Source organism: Chanos chanos, chromosome 8 (genome assembly GCF_902362185.1).
Source record: "Chanos chanos chromosome 8, fChaCha1.1, whole genome shotgun sequence".
In the NCBI taxonomy this organism is placed as follows: Eukaryota; Metazoa; Chordata; class Actinopteri; order Gonorynchiformes; family Chanidae; genus Chanos; species Chanos chanos.
The window spans coordinates 25,558,921-25,574,346 of NC_044502.1; the positions used below are offsets into that span (position 1 = coordinate 25,558,921).

Genomic DNA, 15,426 nt, shown 5'->3' on the forward strand with positions numbered 1-15,426 from the left:
CCACTCATACACAGTGACACACACACATATATACCACTCATACACAGTGACACACACACATATATACCACTCATACACAGTGACACACACACATATATTCCACTCATACACACACATTTACCAGGGCCTGAATTTTGGGTATTATGGGTATTCCTCACAATTTCGATAACTCCCGTAAATCCAGCGTTTGTAGCGCGGGAAATTCGTGCAGACTTTTATAAGCTACAGCCACATCCAGACACAAAACTAATACATGAATCCTCCCAAATGAATAAATCAAATCAATACACCAGTCTGCACATCCTCAAAACTGACCGCAGTTACACAGCCACTGTGTGTAGCACTTCTCTTCTCTCTCTTCAACATGCCCGTTCTCATAACACTCGGTCATTGGTCAGCTCGTTGCAATTAATATCAATGTCCACACTGCATGTCTCGCTGGCATTCCCACATCACGTGAAAACAAACAGCTTTTCTCACACAGATTTTGATGAACTGAGCTTTAGTTAATAAGCCAGCCAAATGTGCCACTAGCTAAAAGGTGACTGTACATCATCCACAGTAGACCACCCGGGACCCAAAAAGATCGCCGGGCAGCGTCAAACGTCCTTGGAGAGTTAACAGTGAGGTGAAGCAGTCCGTGTTTCAGAATTGGCTCTACAGAAGCAGCAGACAAATGAGCTGCTTCATTCCCAAAACGTAATGGGCCATTCACCGGCCAACATCATCAACTGTCCGCATTAAACTGGCACTCACGTGGGCCTTGTGGAGACTCTTAACTATTTTTTTATGTCTGTGTCTTAAGTAGTGCCCCCCCCCCCCCCCCCCCCCCCCACACACCTTTTAAAAAATGATTTTTGGACCCTTAATTCAAACACACACACACGTGCGCACACAAAAGAGAACAACACAACAGAATGAATGAAGTAACTGTAAGAAAATCAGAGGGAATGAAGAGCTTGCATGCGTCATGCTGTGAAGGTACTATAATAAAGTTACGTAAGAGCCCTGACACATCAGCACTATCGCCTCATCATGACTCAGGTCAACGGGACTTACCATGGCTTAGAAATAAACTCGGCTTATAATGTTACAGTACGATCTGAGCACAACACGGGTATAAGGAACGAGAGGAAAGTAAGCTAGGACCAGAGCTCTGAACAGGAGAAATCAGAGAGGAGCCATTTTAATGAGGTGTTTCCAAGAGCGTTTAAAGGAGGAGTCAAACCTGAGTGATCTTCCAGTAAGGACACGTTACAGTCTAGTCTGATCAGTTGCCACAGACAGCTGGATCTACTCCACATGAACAATGGCAAAACATTCAGTCAGAAAGAGACATGTGCCATTTGTCTCCTTGGTTTTGTCCTGGGCAAAGTCAGCGTGATGTTACCGCCATATCCTCAGCCTTACTCCTGTAGAAAGGTGGACGGTGCATTATAATGATAATAATTCATGATAATAATGGTATGACTTCAAAGACCATCTGAATTTGTCATATCGTGACATTGTGACATGGGCACGACGATGACAGATACAAAATAAAATTAAATCATAGTATAATCAATAAAGCTCTGTATTCAACCATGCTCTTTGAGCATACTGTTGTTTTAAGTTTTTAAGTGTTAGGATGTAAATGATGCATACTCATGACAAGCAGTAATAGAGAGAAACAAGCATGGCTGAGAATGCACTGAAAAGCCTGAACGCTGAGGAGGAACTGATTCCTAAACGGCATGCAACTTACACAAAACACAATTGTTTGTAAAATATGGAAAAACGCTGTGACCACAAAAGGTGGCAACAAAACCAATTTCTTTCACCACCTGAGGCAGAGACATGTTCTACTGTCAAAGGATGGAAAACTGTTTTGCATGCCACCTGGATAAATTCTGACTTTAGTTAGACAAAAAATGATGCTTTGTTTTTACTTTATTTACACATACAGTCAATGAAGTGACAGGGATTTTTATCAGCACTAAAAGTAAACTTATTGTTTAAATTCAGTCCTGAAGTTAGACTGGGGAGCTTATTTGACAAGGTCCTTCTAACTCATTTGAAGATTAACTTATTTTGCATTATTGTTTAAATAATCACTAAAGATGTGACACTGGATATTTGATTATTTTCTCATTTGCTTTATCAAAATTTGCACAGAACATAAATGTTTATTATTGGCTGCAGTTCATCTCACTCACTCATTTTCCAAGACGCTTATCCTAATTAGGGTCGCGGGGGGTACTGGAGCCTATCCCAGTGCTCAAAGGACGAAAGACAGGGAAACACCCTGGACAGGTCAGCAGTCCATCACAGCACAGACATACAGATAAACATTCGCCTAACTGTGGGAGGAAACCGCAGCCCCTGGAGGAAACCCATGCAGACACAGGGAGAACATGCAAACTCCATGGATGCCCGGCTGGGAATTGAACCTGGGACCCTCTTGCTGTGATGTGATAGTGCTACCCACTGTGCCACCGTGCTGCCCGGCTGCAGTTCATAATTAAGTGAAATAAAATTATAATGTTAGAGCATTTTTTCTTATTGCCATAAACATGCTGAAATATTATGGTGTTATTTGAAAGCCACGCAGCCCAGCCCTAACTGTGTACCCGCGGCCCAAACAGTGTCTGAAACATGTCTAACATTTGTAGTTTATTGAATCATTAGATACTGGTTGGAAACCCGCCTCAGGCAAAATAGAATGATTCCATTTAGCTCAGTCCCACGCCATCAAAACCGCTCAGCCCTCATGGTTTCAGTCACCCTGGTAACAGAGACCAGTGAGACGATGGCAGTGGGGAAGAGAGTGCGAAGGCCAGCAAGAGCTGAGCCACAGTCAGCACGTGCGCACGCGTGCGTGTGTGTGTGTGTGCGTGCGTGTGTGCGCGCACGCGTGCATGTGTGTGTGTGTGCGTGTGTGCGCGCACGCGTGTGTGTGTGTGAGTGTGTGTGTGTGTGAGTGTGTGTGTGCGTGTGCTGATTGGATTTCTGGTCTTGTTTTTCTGTGAGATGTGGTAAAAAAGAGGATGCATGACTACATTTATCTGTTCTCTTGTGTGGGAATTTGGGCATAACAGACTTGACCCAGTGGCTTTTCTTTAACCCCTTAAACGCTTATCTTAGCAAGTTGGGCCCTTTTGTGGTCTGTGGGGCGTGTGTGTGTGTGAGGATGGACTGGCACCACCATCCGCTGTTGACCACAGCACTCCTGGCATTGTAATTACCCACATTCCACTGGAATATTCAACCTGAAGTCGACAGTCACCATTCGGCCAATCAGCATCACAGGCTTATTCGTTGCTATGGAAACCAAATCAGTGACAGTCAAAGGGCCACACTGGCCAGAGCTCAGGCGAAACAACAGCTTAATATGCACGCACATGCAAGCACACACACATACACATACACACACACATATGTGGTAAGATCAAACTGATTAAGTTCCTTTAGATGGTACTGAGTAATACAGACCATATTTTTGACTCAGAAGGCAATGTAGTTGTGGCTTTCTGGTTTAGTATTCTTTTCTTTTTTGAGAAATGATGGTATGAAAGTTATTTGTTAATATTAATGCTGAAGATTCATAATATGAATTCTGAATCAGTGTGTGTCAACTGCTGGAGGAGCAGGTTTCCTGACACCTCATAGTAATGTGTGTGAGATAGCAAGAACGTCTGTGTGAGTATACGAGTGTCAGCAACTTGGTGCGTGCGTGCGTGTGTGTGAGAGAGAGCAAAAGAGTTCGAGTGTATGTGTGTGTGAGAGAGAGAGAGAGAGAGATAGATAGAGAGAGAGAACAGAGGAAAGACAGAAGAGAGAGAGAAAGACTGCGAGCCTGTGCGTGTGTGTGTGTGCGCGTGTGCGTGTGTCAAGTCTTCTGAGTGGACTGGACAAACACACAGAAACAGCCTGGTTCAGAGATAGCTGAGGTTCGGTGATTACTCTCTGCAATCTGTCTGACCCCTCACCAACACAGCAATCTGTCTGACCCCTCACCAACACAGCAATGTGTCTGACCCCTCACCAACACAGTAATCTGTCTGACCCATCACTAACACAGCAATCTGTCTGACCCCTCACCAACACAGCAATCTGTCTGACCCCTCACCAACACAGCAATCTGTCTGACCCCTCACCAACACAGTAATCTGTCTGACCCATCACTAACACAGTAATCTGGCTGACCCATCACCAACACAGCAATCTGTCTGACCCCTCACTAAGACAGCAAAGCTAAAACAGGTAAACAGACAAAAAAGAAAGCGCCCCCACAGAAAGGCATCAGTCAAGCCTCAGAAGAAATCAACAAACCCAGTCAGACATACCCCAGACATTTCCCCCATTTGTAAGCCTGTGTGTGTGTGTGTGTGTGTGTGTGTACTCACCCAGCTCTCCAGCAGCGTTCCTGCCCCCTACGGCATACAGGTGACCTTTGAGCGCACTCAGGTGGAAGAAGGTTCTTTTCTCATTCAGGCAGGCGACCTGTATCCACTTATTATAGCGGGGGTCGTAGCGGAAAACCGTGTCCACTGCCGTCTTGCCTTTGGTGTCGTAATTGCTTTGGCCTCCCACCACGTAGAGGAAGTTGCCAATGACGGCGATGCCGTGCTGGTAGCGCGGGGCGTCCATGGGGGCCAGTGCCTTCCACTCGTGCGCTTTCTCGTCGAAGAGACGCAGCTCTTTACTGACCACCAGCTGCTGCCGCAGGACCCCGCCCAATGTGACCAGGTGGGCGCTGTCCGAGCGGATGGCCGTCCTCTCCGACTGCATCACGGGCTGCATGAAGGGCATCATTTGGTAGTTGCTGGCCTCCAGCAACAGGTTGACGCACGTGTTGTCTGTACGCATGAAGTCCACTGTCTGCACGTGGTTGATCAGTTCCGACGGGCTCATGAGCGGGAAACGGATGTTGCGCATGAGCTTGGCAGCGTAGTCCATGCGGCCATCCTCGTATCGCAGCCAGCGGCAGGCAGCTTTGAAGAGATCCAGTTCGCTGCACTGTTTCAGGCTGTTGCTGGACAGGACGAAAGCTAGACGCTCAAAGGGCAGTTTGACAAACTCGCCCGTGCCCAGCAGCGAGGGAAAGTTCTTGAGGATGAAGTTATTGACGTATTTGTCCACTTCTGTGAGGTTATATGTGTTGGCGATCCGACCCACCTCCACGCAGTTGTCCAGAGAGACCTGCGAGTTTGGATAAATACACAACGTCTAATCATTTATGCCATAAACATGAACATGTATCAGCGCACACTGCTCTATGGAAACACACTGAAGACACTGTGGAAAATTTTTCCATATCCAACTTAAAGACAGAGTATCCCTTGTAAAGTATTCCTTATAAAAATGACACATGCTTAACAATAGAAAAATAGTGTGTACAGCCTTTTGAAATCTGTGTGTTGTGTGTAAGTGGGCGTGTCTGCATGTGCACTTACCAGTTTGGCTCTTACCCTGAGAAAGCCTTCCAACGACTGTGTGTGTGTGTGTGGGTGTGTGTGCGTGTGTGTGTGTATGTGTATGAATGCTGTCCTACCCCCGAGATGAGAAAGACTTTGCAGAAGTCAAGCACGGGGAGAATCTGGAGGAAGCTGGCAGCCTCCAGTGTGTCCTGTAGGTTCTCCATGTTGAGGGAGAGTTTGGCCGTGTAGATGAAGTCTATGATTTTTTTCAGTCCTATCCGATTGACCCCATGCAGCTTAATACACATCAGATCCTGCTCCTTCATCCCACCTACACATCCCAGAGAGAGAGAGAGAGAGAGAGAGAGAGAGAGAGACGTTGAGAATAACAACGTCGGATGAGAGAAAGAGCCTGTAAGCATGAGATAGAAAACAAAGAGAAAGAAACTACAGAAGACAACAGAGAGCGAAGGAAAATAAAGTAAAAAAACCCAAAACAGGAATAGATAAAGAGGAGCAGGGCTGGCTTGTCAAAAACTGTCATCATCTTTTCCCCCAAACACTCTGTGATTATATATTGGTTCATATCAAATGTTCAAAATAAATCAAAAAAGATCTGTTTACTCAGACTCATTTCATATCAGTTAAGAGTTTGGGAACATCTGTGTGTGTGTCTGTATGTGAGTGAGAGGAAGAGAGAGAGAGAAAGAGTGATAGACTATAGGAGAAAGAGCGATAAGGAAAGAAAGAAATGGGTAAAAAAAAAAGAGGAAACAGAAGCCAGTGCCAAAAAGGCTGTGACTCATTTTTCACAGGCATAAGCAGAGAGAGACAAACTTGCCGCCACTCTGAATTCTCTCAGAGCTGTAAAGGTGAATTGATGAACCCACTCAACTTGTTCAATGCCAGGGAGAGAAAAAAGGCAGCAAGAGAGAAAGAGATGAACAGAAAGGAAGGAGTGAGGAAAGGAAAAGAGAGAGAGAGAGTGAGTGAGAGTGAGTCAAAGGTTTCTTTTCAGAGGCAAAGTTGTGTTGTATTATTCATCAAGAGATGGTCAGCATGATCACAGCATGAAGCCTATCTCTGGATTCTCAAAAAAGTGCGCGCACACACACACACACTTCACACTTTCTCTCTCACATGCAGACACAGACACATACACACACACACTAGTTCACACTCTGCACTCTAACATACCCACTACTGTATACACTCTATATGAAACACATATGCTTTACACTCTTTGTCTCTCTCTCTCTCTCTCTCTCTCTCTCTCATACACACACACACACACACACACATCACAGCATGGAGTCCATCTTTCCATCTGTAAGGTAACGTCTCTGCCCCTCCCCCTGGTGTTCTTTTGAAATTATCACTTTGTATAAGAGATATATCCCCTGTAGGGCATACAAGGAGGGAGAGAATGAGACAAACTGAGGATGTGTGTGTGTGTGTGTGTGTGTAATAGAGAGAGAGAGAGAGAGAGAGAGAGAAGGAGAGAGACTGTTGTTGAAGTCCCTCTGTGAAAGCTTCAAAGCCGTTATTGACAAAAACATGGCAGACTTTTTTTTTTTTAAACCAAAAGAAAAGAGAAAAACTCTGAGATGATGTTGCACAGTGAGTACACAGACATTGTCTCATTCTACCATTAACTAGTGAAACAACATTAACCAGTCTTTATCAGCCCATCTTGCTCGCATAACCTCTCAGAACACTAAGTCCTGTTCTGTTGGCCTGAGTCCTGTCCTTCACACTGAGCTGAGGACCTGCCCTGTCCACCTCTCACCTGTAAACATGGCTTTGAAGACCTGCCCTGTCCACCTCTCACCTGTAAACATGGCTTTGAAGACCTGCCCTGTCCACCTCTCACCTGTAAACATGGCTTTGAAGACCTGCCCTGTCCACCTCTCACCTGTAAACATGGCTTTGAAGACCTGCCCTGTCCACCTCTCACCTGTAAACATGGCTTTGAAGTAGTCGCTGGAGGAGGCCATCATGGCTCTGTGAACAGGGAAGACCTCGTCACTGTCACCCGCCACCAACGTCACGTCACAAAGCAATCCCTCTATCCTCAATTGGTCAAAACCCTGAGACAGGCAGACAGAGAGAGGAAGTGTGTGTCATTATAGTTATCAATAATTCTGACGCATTACTTCACAGAACTGTTTCAGACAAACCCAAAAGAAACCATAAAGATGGGAGAAAGGGGATTGGGCTGGAGAGAGAGAGAGTGAGAAAAAGAGAGAGATGGAGGACCTAAACAGCCCCAGACTGAGTTTGAGCAAAGCTGACACACGAATTCATACTGGACCTAATGAACAAATCATGGAGAGAGAGAAAAAGAGGACAGTAAGGAGGAGGAAAGGAGAGGAGAATAGGAAAAAATTATTCAACAAAACTTCAAAGAAGAAAAAAAACAAACGGGTCATTAAAAATAACAGACACATCCTTGGGTAATTCTCTTTCTTTATTAGAAGTAATCAGCAGCATCAATATCAAACATGCAAGAAACAGTGTTCATTGGTTAACTATGTGACCCTGTGAGAACATGGCTAGACACAGTGACACTGTGAGAATATCCCCACTACACATGAACTTGTTTCCCTTTTACTGTTCAAATCTAGCCTGTGTTTGTCATGACGTAGGCTGATGCTTTGCTTTCGAGTTGGTTAAGGCTTAATATCCTATTTAAAATTCAGATGACAACCAGGGGACTGAACGGAGGAAAAAAGTCCCAAAGCTTCTGGATACAATGAACAGTGGACAAAAAAAGTCAAATTAAACAAATATGCCTAAGGAATCAGAACAAAAACAAACACACAAACACACAGGCGCGCACACACACACACAATCTAATTCATTTACACTGCTGATCTGAGAGTAATCTCTGTCATATGTTTGCTGCTGTCTTAATCATAAATCATAAATTTATGTAATTAACAAGAATGGCTTAGGGCTGGTGACCAATCCTGTTAATTTCTCCTCAACCAGAAAAACAAAAACAAACGAACAAACAAAACCCCTCTAATCACACACACAGAGGGAAACATGTGCACTACCAGTAGAAGATTCCATTAGATCCACTGGCTTTCTCTGCCACACATGACAACAGAGGAAGACGCTTTTCTCATCCATAGTATTTCTGCCTGTGTGAGACCTGAATAAAAGTCTCTAGCTGTGACCGAGAATGTTGTAACATTCAGCTGCCTTGTCACACTTCACTCATCGTTACCCATCCACAAAGGACAGGTCACACTCGTGTCATTCTTTATGAGTACAGAGGACAGTCACACCAAGTGGGTTTACAGCACAGGAGCACAAATAATGAGTTATGAACATAAACTGAGGTTTACAGTACTACAGCATAAATAATGCGTTATGACCATAAACTGAGGTTTACAGTACTACAGCATAAATAATGCGTTATGAACATAAACTGAGGTTTACAGTACTAGAGCATAAATAATGCGTTATGAACATAACCTCAGTTTATGTTCATAACGCATTATTTATGCTCTAGTACTGTAAACCTCAGTTTATGTTCATAACGCATTATTTATGCTCTAGTACTGTAAACCTCAGTTTTACAGTACTAGAGCATAAATAATGCGTTATGAATATAAACACACGCACACACAGAAAAACAAACAAATACGTAAGCAACCAATCAAAGAAATAAATAAAAAATATCTAAAGGACTGAGTAGAGGAGGGAGGAAATAAAAAAAGACTCAAATGAAAGGCTGAGAAGTGGATCATTTGTTATAGTCATATGTGATGAATAGGTCTGTTTTGTTCCATCCATTACAGCACCCCCTCCACCTCCAGGTGGACTGAGACCAGGAGCATATATATATATAAAACCACGGCGTCTGGCTCATGGGTGGAGTTTGTGCCCTCATAGCAGCTGAAATATCTCACTACATTGAGGTTAGGTCCAATAAAAATATTTCTTGTATATACATATTTTAAGTAATGCAATAAAATAAACTGATTCTAAGAAATCAGTCTGAAATCTATTATATATGGTTTTGTAATTCATTTTTGAGCAGTCATGCCATGTGACGAGCGACGTTAGATGCAAGTTCCCTCTCTTTTACGGAATCAGTGATTCGGCTAGCTACCTTTCTTTCATGCTACAAGCAGCTATGGACATTCGACGTTTTCTACAACCTTCAATTACAAGTAAACCTTAAACGAATGTTACACAAGTGCCACCAGAGCCTACCAGCCAGCAGCAACCAACAGAATGTGAAGGCACAGACAAGCAAACAATCATGAGCCCCTCTGGATTAGCCTGGCTAACCCCACAGCAGAGCGACCTCCGGGGCAGTCAGCGGGTAATGATCTTGGCGAAAAACACTGCAGTCCCAAGCAGCCTGCTCTATCCGAATTGCCCACTAAAATTATTGAAAAAAAAACCAAAACAAAAAACGATCATTTTCCACTTATTATTACAAGTATCCCTGGCTGGAATAATCGGTTAGAAAGGATGCAGTATGCTGTTTTGCATGTCGCCACTTCCAGAGTGACAGCGGTGTGGAGGATTCATTTCAAAAGGCCGTGAGTGACTGGAAAAGACTGAGCAGTAAAGTGGAAAAACATGCAAACTCCCAGGCCCATCTGAACTGCATGGTTAAATGGGACAACTTGAAAGAGACGGCATCTTCAGGATCTACCGCAGCTAAACTTTCTGAAAGCCATAAAGCTGCTATTGAGAAGAAGAGATCCTATTTGTGTAAAGTTGTTGATATTGTGAGGCTACTGTCTAAACTGTCTGATTGCCTTTTTGTGGACACAGGGAGGGAAAGGAGTCAGAATCTCGCGGCAATTTTCTTGAGGTTTGCGACTTCTTCTCCAAGTACGATTCTGATTTTAAAAACATGCAGTCAAATTATTTCAATGTTATAAGCCCATATTTCCAGAACAAAGTAATAGACATATGTGCAAACTTGGTTTATGCAGAAATTGCAGAGAAAGTGCAGGATGCTGGCTTTTTTTTTTCTATAATTGGAGATGAGGCCAGGTCTTCCAAAACGGAACAATTATCAGTTTGTTTAAGATATGCAGAGCAGCTTGAAATCAATTATTGATTGCTCAGCATCTCGCAACGCAGCTGGGATTGTGGAAGATATAAAGAAAGGACTGGAGACCTGTGGACTGTACAACATTCCAGTTGTTGCCCAGAGTTGCGATGGTGCCTCCGTAATGTCTGGTCACATTTCTGGTGTGCAGCAGCGCATCATATGCAGCGTACATACACTGCCTGTCACACAAACTAAATCTGACGCTTGCGGAGTGTTGTACTGTCAACTGCAGCGTGAAAACATTCTTGAACGATATTGATAAACTGTACTCTGTATTTGCAGAGCCATCAAACCATAATTGATTTATTGAAATCCAGATATCACTGAATATGAAACAAACTGAAATAGCGCAGCCCAGTAAGATGAGATGGGCGTGCAAGTGGCCATCTGTGAATTCAGTTAAAACTCACTAATCTGCAATTACAGGGTGCCTGAGAGAACTAAGTAACGAGGGAGACAAGTGGTCTGTGGAGGCCAGTGGCTTGTATGACCACATGACCAGAATGTCATTCATTTACATATCTCCTTGTATTTGAAGACATACTGTGTGTGATTCATGTTATGCACAAGGCCCTGCAGTCCTCCAGCAGCACACTCTCCGAAGCTGCAGCGCTTACCGACAACCTGACAGCGCACTTCATCCCTCAGAGACAGGCAGACACGTGGAGTGATGTGTGGGGATCAGTGAAACAGTTCTGCCAGGACAACACCGTGTTTGTACCTGGGGATGACGAAGTTGAGTGTCAGATTCCTGGTCCCCATGCACCCAAAAGAAAATGGGCCACATTGTTTCTGCAATAAGGAGAGTTGGGAACTGGCTGCGGTCAACGATGGGCGAAACAAGGTTTTCATCACTTGTGGTTCTTCACGTCAAATAAACACAGGCTTCCTACAACCGCCGGTATGCGCGTCCCTTTCAGTGAAATAAACGTCTGCCTCAAACGTCGAGGAAAATTATGTCGCTATTTATTTTTCGTGAAAATAAAATGAAAGAGCAGTGGAGTAAAATGCTTACAGTAGTTATATTTAAAAACGAAATAACACCGGTTTTGAAAAGGTAGCCCTATTGTTTCTCCAGGCTATGAAAAGGAACGCACATGGGTTTAAAAAAAAACAATGCGAGGTTGTTTCAGCGATTTCAGTTTGTCTTATGTGTGTTCATCTGTTCGTGAATTAGATTAAACATAAATGGTCAAAACCAGCTTTCTTTCGGATCATGGTAGCCTGAATTCACAGTCATACTGCTATTTAGACTGTGCTGTTCCATCATAGGTTGCAAGGACAATGTTGAACTTACTTTACTGATGATTCCTGTTTCAGTTGCCACCAAAGAGCGCTGTACAATGTCTGTTAAATTGGCTACTTGGGGGGGAAAAAAAAACGTGGTGAATTTTCCTGGTCAGTTCAGCTACCAATAACTTGCAGAGGCCTGGAGGCTTTCGGTGAAATAAACGCAGGTCTCTTATTATCTCGAATCTTCAATAAATGCCAGTAAAGTTCAGCTATTAAAGCAAATAAACGCCCCTGCGTTATTTCCACGTTTTAACAGAGCAATAAAAACTATAATACAAGAATGTGTTGACAAAATGTATTTTGCTGTTAGCCCTTATTGACAACCTACACTTAGGGACAAAAAACGAATATCTGACTCACAAAATTGAAAACCAAATACCTACCCAACGAACGAATAGTCGAATATTCAGGGCCAGCCCTAGCGAAAGCATGTGTGAGTGAAAGTGTTTTGAAAGATTGGTGCACTTCAACAGTGAATAAAGCTACGGTGAAGCAGCAGAGAGTAAAGAGAATGTGGAGAGAAGTCAGCCATCCACAGGACAGTGGACACTGTTCTGTCTCACAATCTCTTCTCTACAAAAACTCAAGGCAGGAACAAAGATGACACCCTGAGGAAACAGGAAAGAAATTCTGTCTTTCTGCTGTTTTCTGGAGTGTGTGTGTGTGTCTAAATTCAACTGCTGTGTGTGTGTGTGTGTGTGTGTGTATATCTAAATTTGACTGTTTGGCTGTATCCCTCCCAGCACTACAGAGCAATGATAAACCTCAGTCTTTTCTCTGTAATGTGACTAGATCCTATTTTAAAGCTCCACAGTAACTAGGCATGCCCATCAGCTAGAGCAGAGCAAGGTAACACACACACACACACACAGACACACAGACACACACACTCACTCCCTCTCTCTCTGTCTCTGCCTGGGAGCTAAATCATGTGGATTTTCCTCTATTTACTTACCCGGTGCGCTGGGCTAATCTGTATTGTACTTACACACACTCATTGTGGTTGTTCTTTGTGTTTAGTTCAGTAGAGTGCGTATGTGTGTGGACATTTCAGTAGAGTGTGCATGTGTGTGGTCACACTTAGACCAGAGGAGACCTTCATCCTGCTCCTGTAGCCTGAGGCATTCATTTACACCATTAACTCTAACACAAATGTCATTGTGACAACACTGATTCTGTCACGACGACAGGATCTTCAGTTGGCTCCGCCGGTCCGCAGAAGGACGATGAGTACATTCCACAAAAAAAGGTATCCTGGTCCCTGTGATGTAGTGTGTTGACATTTCTGTGTTAAGATGACAGGGTTGATAAAAAAAGACAGTAACCATTCCCATCGATGGCATGTTTTTATAAGTGCAAGAGTAAGTGTTTGTGTTCTTCTGTGATCTGTTCATATGTCTTTCCAAATGACCTTCCAGCCATTACAAATGCATTTCTACTGTGGACGGTACTCATATCAAGAGTTATCTAAAACCCTGCTAGAGAAATCACCAAGTCAGCATATCACAAATGACATGGAGTTTTAATCAACATCAGCTCCATCTTTTGTCAGTTGTCCTGTATCTTGTGTGTGGTGTTGTGTAATGTAAGCCATTGTCTGGGTGTGTGTCTGATTGAAACAAAACACAGATGAGGTCAGTAAATGATGAGTGGAGGCCGTAAGCAGTGTGGTGCTGTGCTTAGGTCTGAGCAGTGCTGGTAATCAGCTCACTGGCAGATTTGGGTGAGGGCTCTGAGGCTTACAGCTGCCACTGCGAGGACGAGAATCGATGGACTCAACCCACTGTGACAACACCAACTGTCACTTCTAATCACACCCAGGGAAAACACTACCTCCCGCATGTGTGTGTCTGTGTGTGACGCAGACAGGGAGAGAGAATGGGGGGGCGTGTGCTTACAGATGTTGACACAGACCAAGTGAACCTCCTAAATTGCACAAGGGCAGTCTGTACACTACAGATGACTAACATGTACACACACACATGGACAAACACACACACATAACCACACATGTACACACACACGCATACACCCACACACAGAAACATGGACAAACACACACAAGGACAAACACAGACACACACCTGCAAGCACACAAACAGACTCTCATCCATACAGACATGCCCAAGGCCCAGAGACATCACTCAATTCAGGAAGGCCTTCTCTTCACTACCTAATGCACAGACACACACATACACACACACACACACACACACACACACACACAGCTCTTCTTTAGTGCACACATACAGACACACATTTACTGACAGACACAAACACGCACATACACTTATACCCACACTCATCCTCCTTTAGGTCTTCTTCAGTGCACACACACACAGACACAGAGATGCAGACACACACATAGATGCAGAGAGATACAGACAGACATACACACACACAGGCGGCAGGTACACAGCTGACAGATGTTAATGACCTGGCTGATGGGAGACAGGTTGACCTCCACATGATGACTACGATGATGATGATGGCATCTGTGTGTGTCAGCATCAAAATGAGCCCCCACTGTCTGCCTAGATGTGATGACCTTCACTCTCTCTCTCTCTCTCTCTCTCTAACACACACACACACACACACACACAGAGCAGAGTGTGGCAGAGAGCCTGAGTGGCAGATGGTGACTGCCTGCTCATAGGCTGAGAAACAGCATTAGGTTTGTATAGTAAAAGTGTTACCATAGTCAAAACGATACCACAGACACATGACGTCAGCGGCACACCTCACATTTAGAATGATTCAGATACCAAACGATAATGCAAACCTTTGCTCAACGTAATGGAACTGTTTGCGAAACATTTTTCTGGACTAATAGACCCCAGCCAGTTTCTGTCTTGCCTAAGCATAATTAACATAAAATTCAATTTTTTCCCCTAAAAAGCTCTTTCAGTAAAACAAACCGTGACTGGGGAGCGTTTGAATCTAATTATGAATTCGCTTCTTTTCAAACAAGAAGTCATTCAACATATTTTTCAGCCTCTTCGAGGCGGCTACCTTAAAGCCAATTTGAGCTTTAACAGCCTTGTGAAGAGGGGAACCAGAGCAGTGGTCCCTCTGAAGGGTAGATGCCCATTCCCCAGCCTCTCTGTGTCTGACAAATAGAGCACACAGAAACACTTCACTATCCACTCTTACACAGCTCTGTTTCACCTCTTCTCTCTCTCTCTGCCTGTCTCTCTGAGGATGGAGAAGGCATGAACTGAAGAGGTTTGAAGTGGCGTAATCTCTGTAGTAAGCTTGACCTTGGGTACACACTATTTGTTTTGACCTTCAAGGCGCAATTTTGGCTCTGGCAAACACATGGCTAAAATATAAAGTAGCACAACATGCTACAGTTTCAATTCTGTGTTATACTGGTGTAATGTCAAACTGGGTGTTTGAGAAAGGTGAGTTCACAGAGGCTATTCTATTAAAATCAAACACACACACACACACACACACACACACACACACACACACTTACTTGTAGGACCACAGAGCTGTGTGTGTTGCTGGTAAAGAAGCGGGTGTTGCCCGTTTTGGAGGCCTGTAGGTGGGCAGAGATGCCCATTTCTCCACATCCCAACGACACCTTCATCTGAGGATCGTCATCCTCAACCAAAGATCTGCGCATTAGAGAGAGAGAGA

At 44.0% G+C, this 15,426-nt stretch overlaps 1 protein-coding gene across 3 annotated transcripts in view; it reads right to left on the reverse strand.

Annotated features, from left to right (window-relative positions):
* klhl13 (kelch-like family member 13) overlaps positions 1–15,426 on the reverse strand; it is a 65,473-nt gene that overhangs the window by 8,421 nt on the left and 41,626 nt on the right. For all 3 annotated transcript variants that reach the window (XM_030781959.1, XM_030781958.1, XM_030781957.1), the window contains 4 exons: positions 15,263–15,404; positions 7,357–7,489; positions 5,534–5,730; positions 4,386–5,181 (listed from right to left, as the gene is read on the reverse strand). In XM_030781959.1, coding sequence (XP_030637819.1) covers positions 4,386–5,181; positions 5,534–5,730; positions 7,357–7,489; positions 15,263–15,404 — 1,268 coding nt within the window. The remainder of the gene's footprint in view (positions 1–4,385; positions 5,182–5,533; positions 5,731–7,356; positions 7,490–15,262; positions 15,405–15,426) is intronic.